General features: G+C 40.1%; 1 protein-coding gene across 3 annotated transcripts in view; it reads left to right on the forward strand.

The window, feature by feature from the left end:
- Window positions 1-18,880, forward strand: part of NFIX (nuclear factor I X) — a 293,070-nt gene extending 274,190 nt beyond the window's left edge. For all 3 annotated transcript variants that reach the window (XM_082255243.1, XM_082255245.1, XM_082255244.1), the window contains one exon: window positions 16,929-18,880. Coding sequence is in view for 1 of the 3 variants with exons in the window: in XM_082255245.1 (XP_082111371.1) it covers window positions 16,929-16,943 (15 nt within the window). In the remaining 2 variants the exon portion in view is untranslated. The remainder of the gene's footprint in view (window positions 1-16,928) is intronic.
- The last annotated feature ends 3,196 nt before the right edge of the window (window positions 18,881-22,076 follow it).

The raw sequence follows: 22,076 nt of genomic DNA on the forward strand, positions 1-22,076 counted from the left end.
CACCATGCTTGACTGTAGGCAAGACACACTTGTCTTTGTACTCCTCACCTGGTTGCTGCCACACACGCTTGACACCATCGGAACCAAATAAGTTTATCCTGGTCTCATCAAACCACAGGACATGGTTCCAGTAATCCATGTCCTTAGTCGGCTTGTCTTCAGCAAACTGTTTGCGGGCTTTCTTGTGCATCATCTTTAGAAGAGGCTTCCTTCTGGGACGACAGCCATGCAGACCAATTTGATGCAGTGTGCGACGTATGGTCTGAGCACTGACAGGCTGACCCCCCCCCCTTCAACCTCTGCAGCAATGCTGGCAGCACTCATGTGTCTATTTCCTAAAGACAACCTGTGGATATGACCCTGAGCACATGCACTTAACTCCTTTGGTCGACCATGGCAAGGTCTGTTCTGAGTGGAACCTGTCCTGTTAAACCGCTGTATGGTCTTGGCCACCGCGCTGCAGCTCAGTTTGAGGGTCTTGGCAATCTTTTTATATCCATCTTTATGTAGAGCAACAATTCTTTTTTTTTTTCAGATCCTCAGAGAGTTCTTTGCTATGAGGTGCCATGTTGAACTTCCAGCGACCAGTATGAGAGAGTGGGAGCGATAACACAAAATGTAACACACCTCCTCCCCATTCACTTCTGAGGCCTTGTAACACTAACGAGTCACATGACATTGGGGAGGGAAAATGGCTATTTGGGCCCAATTTAGACATTTTGACTTAGGGGTGTACTCACTTTTGTTGCCAGCGGTTTAGACATTATTGGCTGCGTGTTGAGTTATTTTGAGGGGACAGCAAATTTACACTGTTATACAAGCTGTACACTCACTACTTTACATTGTAGCAAAGTGTCATTTCTTCAGTGTTGTCACATGAAAAGATAGAATAAAATATTTACAAAAATGTGAGGGGTGTACTCACTTTTGTGAGATACTGTGTATTTTTGGTTTGCGCAAAAGGTATCGCGTCTACAAACTATGGGATATTTTTATAGCATTTTTCTTTTTTTTTACTAGTAATGGCGGCGATCAGCAATTTTTAGCAGCACTGTGACATTGCAGCGGATAAATCAGACACCTACCTGACACTTTTTTGGGAACCAGTGACATTATTAAAGTGATCAGTGCTAAAAAATATACACTGTCAGAACTTGTTTACGTAGGCAGATCGCCGTTCCGTCTCTCTGGGGAACGGTTATGGGTGGCCGGATCTGCTGTTTGGCATCCCCTGTGTCCAATCAGCCCCCCCTTCCCCCAGTGTCTATTGCACAAAACGACGTGCAGATACATCGTTTCGCACAGTAGAGCCAACCATGCCGCTGTAAAAGCGGTTCATACATCACCTATGCAAGCAGGTGACTGACTCTATTAAGAGCAACAGCAAAGCAACCTGGAGGCTTAGATAACAGCTGCTGTTGCGAACAGCCCCCCTAATCATCAGGGAGATCAGATTACACACACTAAAGGATGAGGCTAAGGCCTTATTCACATGGGCATACGCTGGGAGTACACCGGTGTGAGGGCCTGTTTGCCCACCCGGGGAGGCAGTGTGCAGGCAGTCCCATTGTTGTCTATTGCATGGACACAATGTTAAAAATTGGCAGCAGTGCCATGCCAAGCTGACCAAGCTGTGTCCATACGTATATGTAAAGTGAGTGTACGTAAAACGGGGTATGCCTGTATAAATTTTACAAGTTAGTTAAAGCCTGACAGATGGTTTTCATTCCTGCCAAGGAACACCAATATTTACTAACATAACTAAGCTTCACCACAAAAGTTGATGTAAACCCGAACTGCATGAAATGGATTCACATCTACATCATTACACTGAGCATTCTAAACAATTGTAGATTTTTTTTTTTTTCGAAATAAATACTTGTGTTCAGTTTTTTGTTCCTCCTTTGCTGCATAAAAGTGCTGCTGATCTCCTGTAGCTTCTTTGCAGCCAGTGATGGCTGCATTGCACTTCCCAGTTTGGGGTGGAGGAACTTGACTGGCCTGCACAGCGTCCTGACCTCAACCTGATAGAACACCTTTGGGATGAGCTGAGACTGCGAGCCAGGCCTTCTCTTCCATCATTAGTACCTGACCTCACCAATGTTCTTCTGGTCAAACATTCCCATAGACACACTCCTAAACCTTTTATACGGCCTTCCCAGAAGAGTTGAAGCTGTTTTAGCTCCAAAGTGTGGGCCAACTCAATATTGAACCCTACAGACTAAGACTGGGTTGCCATTAAAGTTCATGTGCGTGTAAAGGCAGGTGTCCCAATACTTTTGACAATATAGTGTATATTTGTGATCCTGTGCAGTAAAACGGCTATGGGGAGCAGTGTTAATTTTGGCAGCAAATTTCAATTTAGTTTTAGTCTTAGTCTTAGGACTAAAATGGCATTTTAGTTTTAGTCCTATTTTAGTCTTCTGCAAGTGTTTTAGTTTTAGTCGTATTTAGTCGACTAAAACTCCAGTACATTTTAGTCGACTAAAACGCCCTACATTTTAGTCGACTAAAACTCATTTTAGTCATCTATAATCAAATGGGTGTAGTTCAATTGTAATTTGTAATGCATTATTTAAGCATTTCTCTACAATTTCCAAACTCATTATATACTACTGCTGGTCCTGGAGTGAAAAATCTAATATGTTATTATTTATGCTTTGAGCATGCACCAGTGTTAATTTTTGGCAGCAAATTTCAATTTAGTTTTAGTTATAGTCTTTTGACTAAAATGCCATTTTAGTTTTAGTCGTATTTTAGTCTTAAGACTAAAATGCCATTTTAGTTTTAGTCGTATTTTAGTCATCTGAATTGTGTTAGTCGACGAAAACGTTTTAGTCGGTTTTAGTCGACAAAATTAACACTGATGGGGAGGACGTTAAGTAGTTACATACCATTGGAAGTTTTTTAGTTATATCTGTTTTATCATTGAAAAAAATATATCTTTTGATCATGCCAGAAATTCAGAGCTGACCTGTGTCCTCTGCATTTGTCCTGTGTTATTTCTAAGAGGCTATTTAGCCCTCCTAGTTATTATTTTGAGATACAGAATGATTCGTGCTTTTGCTGTATGAATCTGAGAATGGGAAGAGGGATTGAATAGTTTAGCAAAAGACAATGGGCAGGGCTGACACTGCTCAGTCCACAAAAAAATATGTGTACCCCCAACAGGGCTTCAATCCTGAAAGCATTTCTGGCAGATCAACGGATATTTGTCTGTACTTGCAGGTTTTCTAAAGGGATAATACCCAGGAAAATGTGCATGTATTGAAGAGATCTCATGCATCTTTTTTTAAATTTTTCTTCGTTTGGCATTGGCATTTGGCATGCACTTTAATGTGGAAGAGAACCCTAGATATAACTATATTTAAAATTGTTCCTTCCCCCTCCAGCTACCTATCCTGCCTAACCTGTATAAACCATGTATAGATTCCATGATATAATCTTATCCCGTAGTGCGACTTTTACTAATATCTGACAACCAAAGGGTTACAATGGTGTATGGAGACACAGCTGCAGCTCATAGCCCCTCTCTCTCCTTGGCTTTGTCCCCGTTTTACCCCGGCCGCACACAGCTCTGTGGGAAGATATGCTTTCCTAGCGTTCCCTCACCAGTGTCATATTAAAGACATCTGCAGGAATATGTTTCAGTTTTATGGGATTTAGTAAAAAATAATCTGAAAAGATTACACTGAAATACAATTATATACAATGGATGTACTTCTTCCTTTCCTGTTTCCTATTTATACCCCGAGGGCAAATTTGGTATAGAATCCGGGTGCACTGGGTTTACCTTGTAGGAGTAAGTGGAGCCCATGGATGAATTTGGTTTCAGGCTGACATGTATGAATCTGTCTGGTGTCCATTAGCATCCAGACATGAGGTCACTTCCCCACCAATGTGGACACCATGCAAACCCTTTCCAAGGCAGCATGTAAAAATAAACCTTGTGATGCTTAGTATTCTTCCATTGTACAGATGAAGAGTCCAGGCTTAATACTGCCATCAGAAAAGCCTGACAAGCTTTAAAGTATATAAGTATGAGACCTAAGAGCAGTGGTGGTCAATTTTAAAATAACAGAGGGCCTCAAGTGCGCCCCCCCCCCCCCCCCCCGAATACTTTCAAAGGGCTGCACGTTTTTTGTGTGTTGAGGTGCACTGCATGAAATTAGGCAGCCCATTCAAAATAAATGGGTTATAATGCACCTCAACGCCTAAAAATGTTACTGCTACATTTTTTGAAACGTACCAAAATGCAACAAAATCGTGTCAGTGGCCGCAGTAATAACCACCAGCATTGGTGTTTGTGACCATAATGATAGCCCCCAGCATTGTTGTCAGTGGACACAATATTAGCCCCCAGCATTGGTGTCAATGACCGTAGCCCCCAGCATTGGAATCAGCGACTACAATAATAGCCCCCAGCATTGGAGTCAGTGACTACAATAATAACCCCCAGCATTGGCGTCAGTGACCACAATAAAAATCCATAGCATTGGAGTCAGTGACCACAATAATAATCCATAGCATTGGAGTCAGTGACCACAATAATAACCCCCAGCATTGGTGTCAATGACCATATAAGAGCCCCCAGCATTGGTGTTAGTGACTACAATAATCACCCTTAGCTTTGGAGTCAGTGACTACAATAATAACCCATAGCATTGGAGTCAATGACCATATTACTAGCCCCAAGCATTGGTGTCAGTGACTACAATAATAGACCCCAGCATTGAAGTCAGTGACCACAATAATAATCTATAGCATTGGAGTCAGTGACTACAATAATAGCCCCCAGCATTGGAGTCAGTGACCACAATAATAACCCCCAGCATTGGTGTCAGTGACTACAATAATAGCCCCCAGCATTGGAGTCAGTGACCACAATAATAACCCATAGCATTGAATTCAATGACCATATTAATAGCCCCCAGCATTGGTGTCAGTGACCACAATAATAACCCCCAGCTTTGGTGTCAGTGACCATAATAACTCATTTCATTGGAATCAATGACTGTATTATTAGCCCCCAGCATTGGTGTTAGTGACCACAATAATAACCCCCAGCATTGGAGTTAGTGACCACAATAAAACCCCCAGCATTGGAGTCAGTGACCACAATAAAACCCCCAGCATTGGAGTCAGTGACCACAATAATAACCCATAGCATTGGAGTCAGTGACTATAATAATAACCCCCAGCATTGGAGTCAGTGACTATAATAATAACCCCCAGCATTGGAGTCAGTGACTACAATAATTACCCCCAGCATTGGAGTCAGTGACTATAATAATAACCCCCAACATTGGTGTCAGTGACCACAATAATAACCCCCAGCATTGGAGTCAGTGACTACAATAATTACCCCCAGCATTGGAGCCAGTGACTACAATAATTACCCATAGCATTGGTGTCAGTGTATACAGTATAAGCCCCTACTGGTGTCAGCGTCAGTGCTATTTGACCTCTCCCGACCTGTTGGTGGTAACTGATGGTTTACTTTTTTAAACATTCCCACCATTAGTGGCCAAGACAGTGGCACCAAAATTGAATCTGGTTTAGGCTTTCAGCATAGCAGTTACAGGACTTGTGTGTAGCTCATATGCCCAGGTCTTCTTCTCTGATGTGCCCTATTTACTGGGTGAATTGCTAGGACACAGGAAGAATGTTTGCCCATGTATTTTAAAGATTATCTTGAAAATGTTATTCCCTTATCTTTTTTTCCAAATGTTCTTCATTTCAATATATTTTTTTAGAGTTTACAATAGAGAACAGAAAGTGTAAACCAGCACATGTACATGGGCCAAAAGAAATCTAGTTGGCTGCACGTCCAGTAAAATCACCTTTATTTCAGAAAGTCCATAAAAACAATTCCAAAAACACAAATAGAGGGGAACAGCATTACCAGGGAACGCGTTTCACGCTCATTTAGGGCTTAGTCATAGCTCACCTATGAGCAAGTGTACTTATCGTGTTTGTAAATAATTACATAGTTGGAAGGGCCTTATCTTGAGGGGTACAATCCATTGACTGTTGGCCCAATGAAGAAAGCCGAAGTGTATTTAATGCAGGGTTTTTCAACCAGGATTCCATGGAACCCAGGGGTACCTCCAAAAGTTGCTAGGGGTTCTTTGAGCAAAGTGCAATTTCTGCCTCAGATAAGTTCCCACTGACTTATCTTTTTAGGTATCTGTAAGGGGGTAATTCTTCCCAATGACCACAAATGTAAGCAGAATTCTTCTCACTCACCATCACACTAATGTATCATGAGTTGTAGATATAATCATTTTTAGGGTCCTCTGTGATGAAAAGGTTGAGAAAGGTTATGTTACCATAAACCAAGTAGCCTCACTGCAAGAAAGCCAAGATGCTACTAGTCTTTTTTTCTGCCATCTTTTAACCTCGCTAGCGGTATCCCCGAGCGTGACTCGGGGTAGGAATTTTCTGCTATTAGCGGTATCCCCGCTCGGGGTGAATGGCAGAGCTATGCAGACAGCGCAGCGGAGCGTCTCTTACCTTATCCTGGCGATCCAGCGATGAGCTCTCATTGCTGTGACCGCCAGCCGAGATCTCCGCCGCTCGTCTGTCGGTAGGAGGACTTCCTAGTTCCGTTCCCTGCAGCAGCAATGCTGCATGGGAGCGGAACTAGAGAGGGAAATTCAAAAAAAAAAAAAAAAAACGTTGCACAAAACACATAACACATTTTATATTATATATATGCATATATATATATATATATATATATATATATGCATATATATATATATATATATATGCATATATATAATATAAAATGTGTTATGTGTTTTGTGCAACGTTTTTTTATATATATATATATATTTTTTTTTTTTTTATATATATATATATATATATATATATACCTATATACACACACATATATATATATATATATATATACACACATATATATATAATCTATAACGCATGAATTATAATCTAATCAATAATATAATTTTATTATATATATTATATATTAAATAATAAAATAATATTATTGATTCGATTATAATTCACTTGTTTGTGTTTCAAATTTATCACATCTGGGATGTCTACTAGAGACTTGTTTTGGTCAGGTTTAAGTCAGTAATTACTAAGAATTGTAGGCCTATAATACATAACGCCAAATTTCCATGAAAAGAATTGTACCGCTTTTGGAACAGAATTCCTGACAGAATCATACCGCCAGGGAGGTTAATACACTTTTTTACTTTTTGTATTTATGCTTTTAAAATGAATTTTTTTTTTGGTAGTGTTAAAAAAATCCACCGAATGTTTTTCTTTATTGTGTAAACTACATTATCATTCTTTGTGCCATAAACATAGTTTTAGCATTATGATAAATGGAACACAAATGCAGCAAAAAGTATGCACCCTTGGGGTCCTCTGACACGGGCTTTCAGCTTGGCGGATTCAGTTTTGCTCAGCGAGGATCGATCCCCCGGTCCCCGCTGAGCAGGCGGATGACAGGTTAGTCTCTGCTTACTTTGCAGATACGGAGCTGTCAGATCCCTTGCTCTCCTCTATGGGAAATTGGATGAAAATGGGCCGTCTGTCCATTTTCATCTGATCTGATCCTCCACACGGATGGAAAATAGGGTTTCCATCCGTCCGGATTTCACGGCCACATTGGATCGGATAGCAGTGGGTGTCAGCGGACATGTCACTGCTGGCATCCGCCGCTCCATATAGGTGCATGGAGCATCCGATCAGGTCCGCCTGAAAAACTGACAGGTGGACCTGATCGGAAAGCCCCTGTGAAAGGGGCCTTACAAAAAGAGATTGAGGAGTTCAGGTTGAGCCACTGATTAGCCAGCTCTATGTGGACATCAGCTCCTTCTGATGATACGTAGGCATTTGGTCATGTGACCAGCCACTGTGCAGTAAAGGTCTTTTTAGGGCATAAATCATTACAGGGCTTTTTTTTAGCATGTAGTATTTTTAAGAATCAGAGTAATTAGAATGTAAAAGTGCTAATTGGGCCATACACTAGTAGATTTTCAAACAAATGTTTGTAAAAAAATTTGTACGAACATTAATACAGAAGTTGATCAATGGGATTCGAAAGTACTTCAAAATTGAATTTGCTTTTACCATTCATTTTTGGAGTGAATGGACTTTCCTAAACATCTACATATAAACAGATATGAATTATGCTCTAGGGGGGGAACCTCTGGGGGAATCCAGAATGGAGAAGGATTTGGGGGTTCTAGGGGAGGATAGACTAAGTAGTAGCATGCAATGTCAGGCTGCGGCTGTCAAAGGCGGCAGAATATTAGCGTGCATAAGGAAGGGGATATACTCCAGAGATAAAACTAACCCTACCACTTTATAAAACACTGGTTTGGCTACACCTGGAGTATTCTGTCCAGTTCTGGTCGCCAATCCTCAGAAAGGATGTGCTGGAACAAGAAAGAGTCCAAAGAAGGGCAACTAAACTAATGGCACTTTTCCACTGCAAGTACCGGCTCGGCTCTACTCAGCCCTGCTTGGCCAGGTTTGCTTTTCCAGTGCTGGTACCACATGGTACGGTGTTGGAACGGTTCGGTACGGTTTGGTATGGTTTGCTTTTCCACTAAAGTAGTACTAAAGTTAAGTGGGTGGGATAACAACGATTCTCTGACCAATCAGTGGCTAGTAGTGACTGCATGCAAAGGATTGTGGGATATGGTACCGGTATGGTACCTCTTGGAACCACAATCGAGGTGGTACTGTTTTAGAGAGCTGTACCGTTCGATTCCATGCAGTGGAAAAGCGCCGCCGTACCGTACCGAACCGTTCCTACACCATACCATGCAGTACCAGCAGTGGAAAAGCACAAAAGCGAGCCGAACCGTTCGGTTCCATGCAGTGGAAACGCAGCATAATTAGGGGATTGGAGGACCCTAATTATGAGGAGCTTAATTTATTCTCCTTGGAGAGGAGACGCCTGAGAGGAGACATGATAGCGACCTACAAATACATCAATGGCGATCTTAGCATAGGTAGAAAACTATTTAGTCCCAAGGAGTGCAAGAAGACACGTGGCCACACAATGAGATTAGAGGAGAGGCGGTTTAACCTAAAGCTGCGTAAGGGGTTCTTCACTGTAAGGGCGGAGAGAATGTGGAACTCTCTTCCACAAATGGTGGTAGCTGCAGGGAGTATGGCTACTTTTAAAAGACTCTTGGACGTGCATTTCACAGATCACAACATTCAGGGTTATGGGAAATGATCAGGCCACTGACATACACACCTATACAGGTTGAACTGGATGGACTGATGTCTTTATTCAACCTCAACTACTATGTAACTGTAGAAATTAGTTTCTTTGAGAAAATGCTTCCTTAAATTTTCCCATCACGACGGTTGAAAATGAATATCGAATTGACCCTGCTAACGTTTAGAAAATAAATAAATGTTATTCACAGGAAATATGATATAAAATAATAATAATAAAATAATAATAATAATAATAAATAATATAAAAATAGTGAGGAAAATTGTACTAGTTCATAGTCAGCTTTAGTTTAGGTATAGCTCCTCATCCACATGAAGTGCCTGGGTGGAGAAGGAGAAGTGCCCGTGTACCATGAACAATACAGCAAGGCTTTGCAAACTTCATGATGGTGTGCAGTAGATCTGCCACAAAAAAAAACTTCTTCTCTCTTACAGGAGATAAAATGCAATTATTGTGATTCCAGAATGTGTGGTTCCAAGTGTACACCGGAGCCCTGGGATACTGGTGTCACTGGACAGCTGTGATCCGATGCTAGTGGCCCACAGCCAGTCAGCATAGTCCTAGATGGATAATCACACTGATAGTACGCCAGACTGTTGCAGTGAAAAACCACTTTGTAAATAAATTTGATTTCTGCAGCTATTCCCACATTCCCGCTTATGAGATTAATTTGAGCTGGGGGAAAAAAATGAGACCTCTGCTTTACTTTTGTGTTTGTTGTATACAGTAATAGGTGGGACCATCAAAATGTAATTTTTTACTGAATATATGGCATCAGACTAAATATTTATCTGCACTTTAAAACAGCAAGGTCAGTTTGATGCCTTACAATGAGCTTTTCAGTCAGAAATGTATACTCATTCTCCTACTTTAGGGTGACCAGACGTCCCTGGTTTCTGGGGACAGTCCCCGGATTGAGGACATTGTCCATGTCCCCGGTCCAAGTCTGTCCCCGGTTTTGTCCCCGAGTTCAGGGCCTGAATATTGTAAACAGGGCATCCCATGCTGTCTGACAAACAGCTTGGTAGCTCAGATGCAGACGCCCCATGCTGGACGATCTCACTGCCACTCCAGCTGGACAATCTCACTGCTACTCCTGCTGCTGTTCAGTGGAGGAGAGGAAGAGCCAAAAATTGACTGTGTGGAGGGCTGAGAACAGGAGGTGAGCAGGTGGGGGGAGAGATGGAGAATTTAGCTGTTGTAGGGGAAGGGCTAAGAGGTGGCTGCAGAGATAAACTGTGAGGGAAGGGTGCAGATGTGAGCTATGGGTGTGGGGGCAGAAGTGTCCTCTGTGCATAGCAAACCTCTGAACCCTGTACTCTATGCCTAACTCTCTCCTGTATATTATGTAGTCCTGTGGCCAGCACTCTGTGTATTATGCAGTCCTGTGCCCAGCACTCTGTGTAATATGCAGTCCTGTACCCAGCACTCTGTGTAATATGCAGTCCTATGCCAACTGCTTTGTGTATTATGTAGTCCTGTGCCCAGCGCTCTGTGTATTATGTAGTCCTGTGCCCAGCGCTCTGTGTATTATGTAGTCTTGTGTCCAGCGCTCTGTGTATTATGCAGTCCTGTGCCCAGTGCTCTGTGTATTATGCAGTCCTTTACCCAGCGCTCTGTGTATTATGCAGTCCTGTACCTAGAGCTCTGTGTATTATGCAGTCCTTTACCCAGCACTCTGTGTATTATGCAGTCCTGTACCTAGCGTTCTGTGAATTATGCAGTCCTTTACCCAGCGCTCTGTGTATTATGCAGTCCTGTACCCAGCGCTCTGTGTAATATGCAGTCCTATGCCAACCGCTATGTGTATTATGTAGTCCTGTGCCCAGCACTCTGTGTATTATGTAGTCCTGTGCCCAGCGCTCTGCATTTTATGTAGTCCTGTGCCCAGCGATCTGTGTATTATGCAGCCGGTGGTCTAAACGTTCCAATTCTCCATTCTTTCGCATTAAGGAGAGGGAGGTTTAACCTCACCTAAACGTGGCAGATCCCAAACTCTGCTAAAAGCCTATGTGTATATGGGCACATAGGCTTTTATGGAGTTGAGTTTAGGAACTTTGGCAAAAAAACGCCAAAAGTTCCTAAACTCAAGTCCCTCTCAAATCTATGTCCTTGCAAATATGGCAAGGTGAGCATTGTTTTAATATAGACCTCTCAAGCATGTGTTTGGTTTTCACTTACAATATTTTTAAAAAATATGTTGGATCTCTACAGCACTTGATGAGTAGTAGGACAGATAGAACTTAGGCTCATTTACACTATAGTTTCTAAAGGTGAGTTTAGGAGCTTTTGGCGTTTTTGTTGCCAAAGCTCCTAAACTCAACTCCATTAAAGCCTGTGTGTCCACATACACATAGACTTTAACAACAGTTTAGAAGCTGCTGCGGCTAGGGGAGGTTTAACCCCCCTAACCTCCCTCTCCTGAAGCAAAAGAATCATGTTCAGGATAGGAACGTTTTCACCACTGGCCGCAAAATGTGGTAAAATTGTGGCTTTTTGCCTAAATGTATTCATCTGTACCCAGGTAGTTGCTGCTCTGATTATCTACTCATATTACCCACCGGGCAACAACACCATTCCCCCAATTACAACATTTATCCCAGGGATATGCAAACTGTGGCCCTCCAGATGTTGCAGAACTACAAGTCCCATGAGGCATAGCAAGCCCCAAGCATGAGACACAGAGAAATGATGGGACTTGTAGTTTTGCAACAGCTGGAGGGCCACAGTTTGCTTATCCCTGAAATCCCTATTAGTGAAGGTCAGACAAAGAACACACTAATGCCCCATTGTGAAGTCCTAGTCTGAAGACAATCTCAGCTCAGGTGTAATGTCCAAATCTGTCTTGCATTCTAGATCTATAGACAAACCGATATCCATGGAAATGTGTAGCAATTCCTTCCTATTGAGGATTTAAATGGGAAAGATATTATACCTTGGCAGAAGGAGAACAGTGGAATTGACCATCAGACAGCTAGACAAATCAGTGTTAGAGCCAAGTCAAAGAATAGAGGTTGGTCAGGAGCCAACCAGGGTCAAACCATAGGAGCTGACAATTAGGTACCTAATCTGACTTGGTTTGGAGTCAAGTAATGGGCAGAAAGTCAGTCCAGGCAGCAAAAGTTTACCAGCCAGAGCAAACTAAGCTATAAAATAAAGAAATTCAGATACTGAACAGGCCACACACCTAGTATATCAAAAAACGGTATCCTATAGCAGGCAACTACTAAAAGCAGGTAAGGTCCCATTATTGGGGTGGTGACAATCGGGACAGGATAATATGGGGAAGGATGAGGCGAAGTTCAAATATTTTGTTGCAGAGGCACATGCGATTGTGCACCTACTAAGAGGCAGGCGTGGACTGTCTGTCTGAGTGCATAAATAGGTGCAGGTAGCCTTCACATAGGAGTGATGAAACTTCTGGATAGGAGGAAAGAGAGGCATGACTGACACCTAGTTATAGAGAATAACCTTGTAAGTAGCCCATACAACGTGTGCTAGTATCACCCTGGGTCATGTGTGCAAATAGTAAAAATACCTCCATGTGGCTACAAAAGAATGTGCCTTAACATCAATAATACTTTGACTGGACATGCCAATAAGTGTACAAAAAGAGGGCAAATGACTCAACACAAAGATATTTATGGAACCAAGATCCATTAATACTTTGACTGGACATGCCAATAAGTGTACAAAAAGAGGGCAAATAACTCAACACAAAGATATTTATGGAACCAAGATCCATTAATACTTTGACTGGACATGCCAATAAGTGTACAAAAAGAGGGCAAATAACTCAACACAAAGATATTTATGGCACCAAGATCCACCTCTGCCTGGTGCCACTTTTTGATGCCACTGTCTCCAAATGAAGTTACGTTTTTTATAAATCAAGGATATCTTGGTGCGGAGCATCATTTTCTTCTTATAGTACAGGGGGCTTGGGAGCTTTCAAATACCTAACCCCTTGAGGGCTGCTAAAAAGAGGCCATTACTGTAGCATTACTGGTCTTTGAGCAGTGTCTGTCTATGGTTTCACACTGGAAGTTGCAGAACTTACAAAAATCTTTGTGTTACATAGTTACATCGTTAGTCTGGTTGCAAAAAGACACAAGTCCATCCAGTTCAACCAATAAAAGGGAAAGAAAAAATCACACAATCCCATATACATAATACTATACCGACGGTTAATCCTAAGAAAGGCAAACAAAAACCCCCAGCTAAGCATAATCCAATTTGCCCCAGCAAGGGAAAAAAATTCCTTCTGATCCACCCAGAGGCGTTTAGATATTACCTGGATCAATTTAACCTATAAATGTTAGTATCCAGGTATATTATGTACATTTAGGAAATAATCCAGGCCTTTTTTAAAGCCAGAACCAGCTCTGGAGGGAGTCTATTCCACACTTTTACTGTTCTTACTGTGAAGAAACCTTTCCGTATTTGTAGATGAAATCTCTTTTCCTCTAGATGTAAAGAGTGCCCCTTGTCCTCTGTGATGACCTTAAAGTGAATAACTCAACACCAAGTTCACTATATGGACCCCTTATGTATTTATACATGTTGATCATATCCCCCTTTTATCTCCTCTTCAGTTCCTCTATTCTTTCCTCATAGCTGAGCTCCTCCATGCCTCTTATCAGTTTGTTTTTCTCTGCACTTTCTCCATTTCCCCGATATCCTTTTTGTGAACCGTTTGTGATTGTGTCTTTAAAGACTTTTGAAATAAGCTTGGGTTAGGGCTTATAGGTCTAAGGTATTAAAAAGGCTGTGAATCCCATGTATAAAGATATCTGAGCCCTAAATTATCAGAGGATTGATTAAAGTAATTTTATTTAGAATCCAGGCTTGTCTATCTACATTCCATTTGCTAGTAAAGCCTTTTTGTAAAGGACCCCATGAAATAACTTTCTAAACCCAGGGAACCCCTGATAATATTTAAAATATCTACAGCTCATGGTACATTAGTGTGATGGCCACTGGGAAGAATGCTCCCTACATTTGTATTCATTGGGGAGAATCTCATCCTTACGGAAAGCTAATAAGAACATTGTTGTCATTGGGATCTTATCTGAGAGGCAGAAATTGCTCTTTGCTCAAGGAACCCCTAGCAACTTCCAAAGGAACCCTGATTGAGAAAGGCTGTGTTAGTCATTTAAATCTGAAAGCTAGGTATGATTTTTATTACATAGTTACTTTAGTGCCGGTTCACACTAACGCGGCACGACTTTGGGGGCAACCTGTGAAGTCGCGTGCACGCGACTTCGGCGCAACTTGCACAGACTTTATATAATGAATGTCTATGCAAGTCGCTCCAGGTCGCCCCGAAGTAGTACAGGAACCTTTTTCTAAGTCGGAGCGACTTGTGTCGCTTCTATTAGAACGGTTCCTGTAGCACACAATAGACCACGACGGACCGCGACTTGTCAGACTGACAAGTCGTCTGACAAGTCGCGGTAGTGTGAATGGACACTCTGTCCAGCTTGGATCAATGTACATATACATACTGTATCTCTGATCATCCTCGCAACATTTGTACTGCAAGGATTTGTGGCTGCTTGTGTTACTTATTTATAAAATACCACCATCTACTGCTCTGATTTGTTAGTACAATAGTAAGCATAGACTCTAGGCTATTGTTAGGATATGGTTTGGAAGAGGAGAATTGTGCCATCTATTGCATGGAGAGAGTTAGCTTCCCACCAAAGTATAAATTGATATGAACATTATTTTTTAAATATGATAAACATACATTGTCATTATCTTCTAAATGTTCACATTTTATTTAAGGTGAAAAGACAAACATTGTTAAATGGTTAAAAATGTGTTAACTAACTTAAAAAAAATGACAAAGAATATAATTTATTTGTTAACTAACTTGTTATTCACAAGTCAAGTATTCCTTTTTGTTGGTTTATTATTCAGGAGTTTGCATGTTTTGCTTTACCTCTGCAGATAAAAATGCTTTATTTATTTTGCCACTTTGTAAAAAAATAAATAAGTTACATATATATTTATATATATTTTCTATCTATCTATCTATCTATCTATCTATCTATCTATCTATCTATCTATCTATCTATCTATCTATCTATCTATCTATCTATCTATCTATCTATCTATCTATCTATCTATCTATCTATCTATCTATCTATCTATCTATCTATCTATCTATCTATCTATCTATCTATCTATCTATCTATCTATCTATCTAAATAAATATATATACACATACACTATATTGTCAAAAATATTGGGACACCGGCCCTTACACACACATGAACTTTAATGGCATCCCAGTCTTAGTCTGTAGGGTTCAATATTGAGTTGGCCCACCCTTTGCAGCTATAACAGCTTTAACTCTTCTGGGAAGGCTGTCCACAAGGTTTAGGAGTGTGTCTATGGGAATGTTTGACCGTTCTTCCAGAAGAGCATTTGTGAGGTCAGGCACTGATGTTGAACGAGAAGGCCTGGCTCGCAGTCTCCACTCTAATTTATCCCAAAGGTGTTCTATTGGGTTGAGGGCAGGTCAGTCAAGTTCCTCCACCCCAAGCTCACTCGTCCATGTCTTTATGGACCTTGCTTTGTGCGCTGGTGTGCAGTCATGTTGGAACAGGAAGGGCCATCCCTAAACTTTTCTTACAAAGTTGGGAGCATAAAATTGTCCAAAATGTCTTGGTATGCTGACGCCTTAAGGCCCCTTTCACACTAGCGGACCGTTTTTCAGGCGGATCTGAACGGATGCCCCATGCATCTCTATGGGGCATCGGATGTCAGCGGAGACATGTCTGCTGACATCCGGTCCGTCAAATCTGTTCTCATCCGATTCCCCCATAGAGAACAGCGGGGACCTGACAGCTCTGTCTCTGCACACAGCGCGGAGACATAGCTGCCATCCGCCTGCTCAACGGGGATCGGCGGATCCATCCACCGCTGAGATAAATGGAGTTCGCCGACGGACTCCCATGTGTGAAAGGGGACTAAGAGTTCCCTTCACTAGAACTAAGGGGCCAAGCCCAACCCCTAAAAAACAACCCCCCCCCGGCCCATCCACCAAATGATTTGGACCAGTGCACAAATATACATAAAGACATGGGTAAGCGAGTTTTGGGTGGAGGAACTTGACTGACCTGCCTCAACCCAATAGAACACCTTTGGGATGAATTAGAGGGGAGACTGCGAGCCAGGCCTTCTCGTCCAATATCAGTGCCTGGCCTCACAAATGCGCTTCTGGAAGAATGGTCAAAAATTCCCATAGACACACTCCTAAACCTTGTGGACAGCCTTCCCAGAGGAGTTGAAGCCATTATAGCTGCAAAGGGTGGACCAAAACTCAATTTTGAACCCTACGGACTAAGACTGGGATGCCACTAAAGTTAATTTGCATGTAAAGGCAGGCGTCACAACAATTTTGACTATCTACATATATATATATATATATATATATATATATATATATATATATATATGTATATATATATGCAGATATATATATAGATATCTATGTATATCTATGTATATCTATATATATATATATATATATATATATATATATATAGCTGTATATATATATACATATATATATATTTTTTTTATATATATCTAAAGGATATATATTATATAAACTAATACACTAAAACTTTATACACAATACCTAATTTTATGGCTTACATCTCTTTGTCTTTTACAGTCCTGGTTCCTTTGATATCACCGCCAAGCTGCAAATCTATGAGCGGACGGAACAAAGAATTGTGACAGAGACACCCACCCTCCATATACACACTTGACTTCAGGAAAGTCTTCCCAAGAGCAAGCATGGAACACCATGACCCTCATCACAATGCGTACGCGGAAATAAAAAAAAAAAAGAGAGGGCAGAACTGCACTGTTTAACACCCTCTGGTAGTGAAGGGAAAATACCATGCCCTTTTCTCCCCTTACCTCTCATCTCTGCTATTTTTGTCTTGTCATACCCCATCCTCACCTTTGCATATTCACTTAGGGTCAGCGTGTCTGTACCTCCTTCTGTAGGGTGATATAAAAATACTCAAGAGAGAGTTTAGGACACGCCATCTGTTCCTCCAGTTACAGGGTGATACAATGATACCGCCAAGAGTGAGGAGTATTTGGCTCTGCCAACTCACTACAAGATGACCAAGTGAGCAGTATGTGTTGTCACCCTAACAAATCTAATTAATATGTTGCCACTGATTCTTGATAATTTGGGTGGGAATATATAAATGCTTTCATAATGCAAAACAAATTCCACAAAAGTTTTCAGTTTTTGCTTTTGGCCATTTTGTCAGTTTCTTAAAAAAGAATTAGGATTTTTTTTAAGCATCGTCTGTGTTCCAAAAAAAAAAAAAAAAAAAAAACTTAAATAACACAATTTTTACGGTCTTTATGGGCTTAATGGCAAGGGACAATGATACAACTTCAAGCAAATAAGTGCAATGACTTCAAATAGTTTAGAACTTTTTTTTTGTTTAAAAAAAGTTACTATTTAAAAGCACGATTTTTTTTAAAAGGAAAAACATTTTCTTTTTTGTTTTCTGAAAGTCCTTTAATTTCCCAGTGGACTCTAAAAAATTGGGAAATCTGTCTGCCTTCAGACAATAACATTTTTAGACTTTTTTTCTTGCACTAAAGATTGACATCTTGTTGTTATTATTTCTGTGTTTAGCATTTGTTTTACCCTTTGCACTATTTTTAAGTTCTCTGTAAAAAAAAAAAAAGAAAAAAAAGAACAAAGCATGAAATGTTTAATAAATCTGCAGCAGAATAACAAATATATAGAAATTGGTATCCTCTTTGTGATTGGAGGGGGGAGGGGGCTGGGGGGAATTACCATAGTCCTTTACAAAAATTTCAGAAAGTAAAAAATGTTCTGATATTTGGCTAAATGCGCCACATATGTAATTAAGGCTGTAAAATCTGGCAGTCAGTTGTGGCAAAATGTTGACTATTCAGCAAGCACAACAAACGTTATTTTTAATTATATTTTATTAAATCTTACTCCACCATATAGGTAACAATAATTGATGCATTAATTATATTTGATAAAAAAAAAAAAAAACAGTTTATTAAATATTTTACAGCTTGTTAATCCTCTGTTATATTTAGAATTTTTCTGGAAATACTACATGGAAAAACAAGCATCTGTCAAAGGTTACAATGACATTTTTAAGGCTCTACAGACAAAATAAGACCTAGCAGTTATTGCCAAATGTTAAATTCTCGTAGCTAGGAAACAAAAATTATGACAGTCCTATTCTAGTTTGTCAAAAAATCTTTTTATGTGATTTATTTTGAGAACTGATGGAATTTATAATTATATGCTGCTGGTTAACATCTATATTTAATGAGTGGATGTAAGATTTTGGGGACTGAATATTTTTTACGAAAAAAATACAAATTATCTTTATCCCATAGTTGCTTTGCTTTTATTTAAAGACCACATTTGAAAACCAACGTTAAAGCATTATGCACTTTTTTCTTTTAGTTTGCCCAATTTTCTAGGATTTTTTAGGGTGTGTGTGTAGGGTGGGGTGTTAAGGGATGCAGAAAGCTGTTGGCCTATTTGTTTTATCAAAAGAAGGTTCCTGTTTTACTCGGCCTTTAAAATCTACAGGTAACTGGAATTTTAAAAAAAAATAAAAAATCCATGTTAGATAGGGAGTGCCTTACATGCTTACTTTTTTGGAACTAAAACAACAGGGATAAGCTTTGCTGAAAAGAATTCACCCCAACTGGAAGTTATCCCTGTATTTCCCCAGCAAGAGGGTGTTATGATGGAATTTTATACCAGCCTGCATAGTGCCTTTCTATAATATTGTAGTGGAGTTGTTAGAAGCTGGGATACTGCTAAATTAACTGGTTATTTTTTTTTTTATCAAATTTTTTCTTAAAAAAAAAAAAAGGAAGCTATATTTTTTTTAACAGTATGTTACAAGCAGTTTGAATTCCTCAGCTTAACGCTATTGGCATCCAAATCTGCTTCTACAAACCCAAAGGGAAGGAATTTGGGCTTTTGGTCAAGAAAAAAAAATAGTTAATCCTAGTGCCGGAATTTTAGATTTATAGTATTGCAATTAGTCAGATATATGATAGTTAGGATTTCAAATTTTCTGACATATGAATGGGTTGTAAAAAACCTTTTCTTACAATTTTCATGTTATAATATATACATTATAAATGATTAAATCCATTGAAACTGAGGCAATGGCCTTTCATTTTTTTTTTATTTTGTTTTTAATCACTAACACAAACTGATTCATAGGAATTCATAAGAACTTTTATTTGGTAGCAGCAAGTTTTTTTTTTTTTTTTTAACACAAACTGATTCATAGGAATTCATAAGAATTTTTATTTGGTAGCAGCAAGCTTTTTTTTTTTTTTTTTTTTATTCAGCTTAACCCTGACCGGCCAGTACTTTACAAGTTTTAAATGGAAAAAAACATTTTTTTTAATTTTAAAGGAATTTTTTTCAAGGCTTGGTGTGAAAAAAAAAAAGAAAAACGATTAAAACAAAGTGCAGATCCATTAGCATTTAATTTACATATAATTGCATTTTGATTCAAAGTATTGTACATAAGGAATAGGTATTTCCTTTCACCTTTGTGGATAAAGAGTAAAACAGCTGACTCAAATTTAAAATAAAAGGCCAGGAACAGCTATCTGTTCCCTTACGAAGGTACAAGGTTCTTGTAGCTCTCAAGAAAGGCAGCATTATATATATATATATTATATAAATATATATATATATATATATATATAAAATATATCATTACATTGCATAACCAGAATGGAAATCCCCCCTCTTTTCCTCATTTGGTATTTGACCCACCTCTACCCCTTTTACCTTCCTTTTACCCCTCTCTTCATTCTAAACATATTACCACTGTGTACGCTCCACCGCTCTCTACAGAATGTGTAAATGGAATGCTTGTTGTCAGTATAGCGCCCTCTTCTGTACAATTATTCCTACTATCTTAATCCTCAATCTCTTCACCAATTTTACCACCTAATATAACCTCACTTACATTCGCCTGCTGGCCTCATCATCTCTCTTTCTGACTTTTCTAAAACCATGTAAACTATTCCCCATTTTTATTCTCATCCTTTTCGCTCAGTTTTCTAAAACTTGCTTTCACTCCTCTCAACACTTGTAATCTAGTCCCCCCCCCCCCCCCCCACACTTATTATCTAAGCCTTGACCCTTTTCCTATCTACTCTTTCATTTCACTACATTTCAGCCCTTTAATTCATATTCTCTCAAACCCCAATTCCCCCTCCCCATCCCCCCCCACCCACCCTCTTCTCTGTGTATTTTATCCCTGCTTGAAATATTATCGGTTTTATTTTTTTTTATACGTTTTTTAATCTCCCTCGTACCCAAATCGCGTCAGCCCACCCTTGCCCAGTATTCAACCCTTCCCCTGTGCTTTCCCATTGGATGGCTATTATTATGTGTATGTGAAATAAAATCATTTCCTGGAAGTAAACTTGGATATGTCTCAGTTTGTTGGTGAACGCATTCAATGGGCATTACCCATGCCAGATGCCTGGAGTATGAAATGATGCATGTTAAAGCGGAGTTCCGGCCTCAAATACCTTTTTGAACTAAAAATACCCCTATAATACTAATCCATTTCCCTTTCCAGAACCGCTTTTCTAATACTTACAAGGTGTACAGTATTGGATTTTAGTCAAAATCTTACTTTTAAAAACGCTGTCTGGGCACGGCCATCTTAGACGTGGGCAGCTGAAGCCACAGTGTAATCTGCTGTGTCCTTCTTCCTGATTCCAGGGAGTGTTCTGGGAGTTCTTCCTGATTCCAGCCTCCTGGGAGTGATGACAAACAGCTCCCAGGATGCAATGCAAAGGCGGAAGTGATGTCGGTGGCCGTGGCCACAGAGGGGGGAGAAGGAGGAAGTACCATCAAAAATGCCCTGAAAATAAGGTAAGGGACCCCCAAAAAAAATTGAAAATGCCCAATTGTTGATCAGCATAGCGAGCACTCCAGGAATCACTAAAGTTTCAAAATTGGCCTGAACTCCGCTTTAAGAAATTATAACTGTTAAAGTGTTACTAAACCCAGGAGCCTGCATTCACTATATCTGGTCTCCCACAGTACACAGAACATGGAAATGCAATTCATTTAGTATATATAAATGGATAAATACCCTTTCTCATCAGCAGTATATAGCAGTCTTGTAATGTACAACATGTGTGCTAAGTTACTCAGAATGAAAGACATATGCCTCCTGAAAAACAAATCACACTAGCAGCGCTACAGACAGTCTTTTATATCCCAACTGGGATTTAGCAGATCCTGATTGGGATCAAATGGGTGCACAGTCTATTGTTAGGGTGGAAAGATTATGTCTTTAACTTCAGTGCTCAAATTCCATAACATGCACCTTCACCGCACCTTATGTAACAACCCTTAGGCAGTGCTCACTCACCGACTGAATTCTTTTAGGCTCCGTTTCCACTATCGCGGCTACGAAGTCGTGCTACTTCTAGCGCGACTTCGTAGTGTAAGTTGTTTGCGGCTTTCAGTGCGACTTGTCCCTCATTATAGAAGAAAGTCGCACTGAAGTCGGCCCAAAAGTAGTGCACAAACTACTTTTCAAGTCACGGCGAAGTTAGAACGGGCCAAATTGAAATGAATGGCTTTTGACTTGCTGTGCGACTTTACATGTGTCAAGTCGCAACAGTGGAAACGGAGCCTTACTGCGCCTTTAAGAAACCACCATGGGATCAAGAGTGCTGCGCCCTTAGAACCGTTAATTGCTCAGCGTTTTGCACCATCAGGGAGAAGAAGATCTCTTAA

This window comes from Pelophylax lessonae, assembly GCF_965119305.1.
Source record: "Pelophylax lessonae genome assembly, chromosome: 4".
NCBI classification, from domain to species: domain Eukaryota; kingdom Metazoa; phylum Chordata; class Amphibia; order Anura; family Ranidae; genus Pelophylax; species Pelophylax lessonae.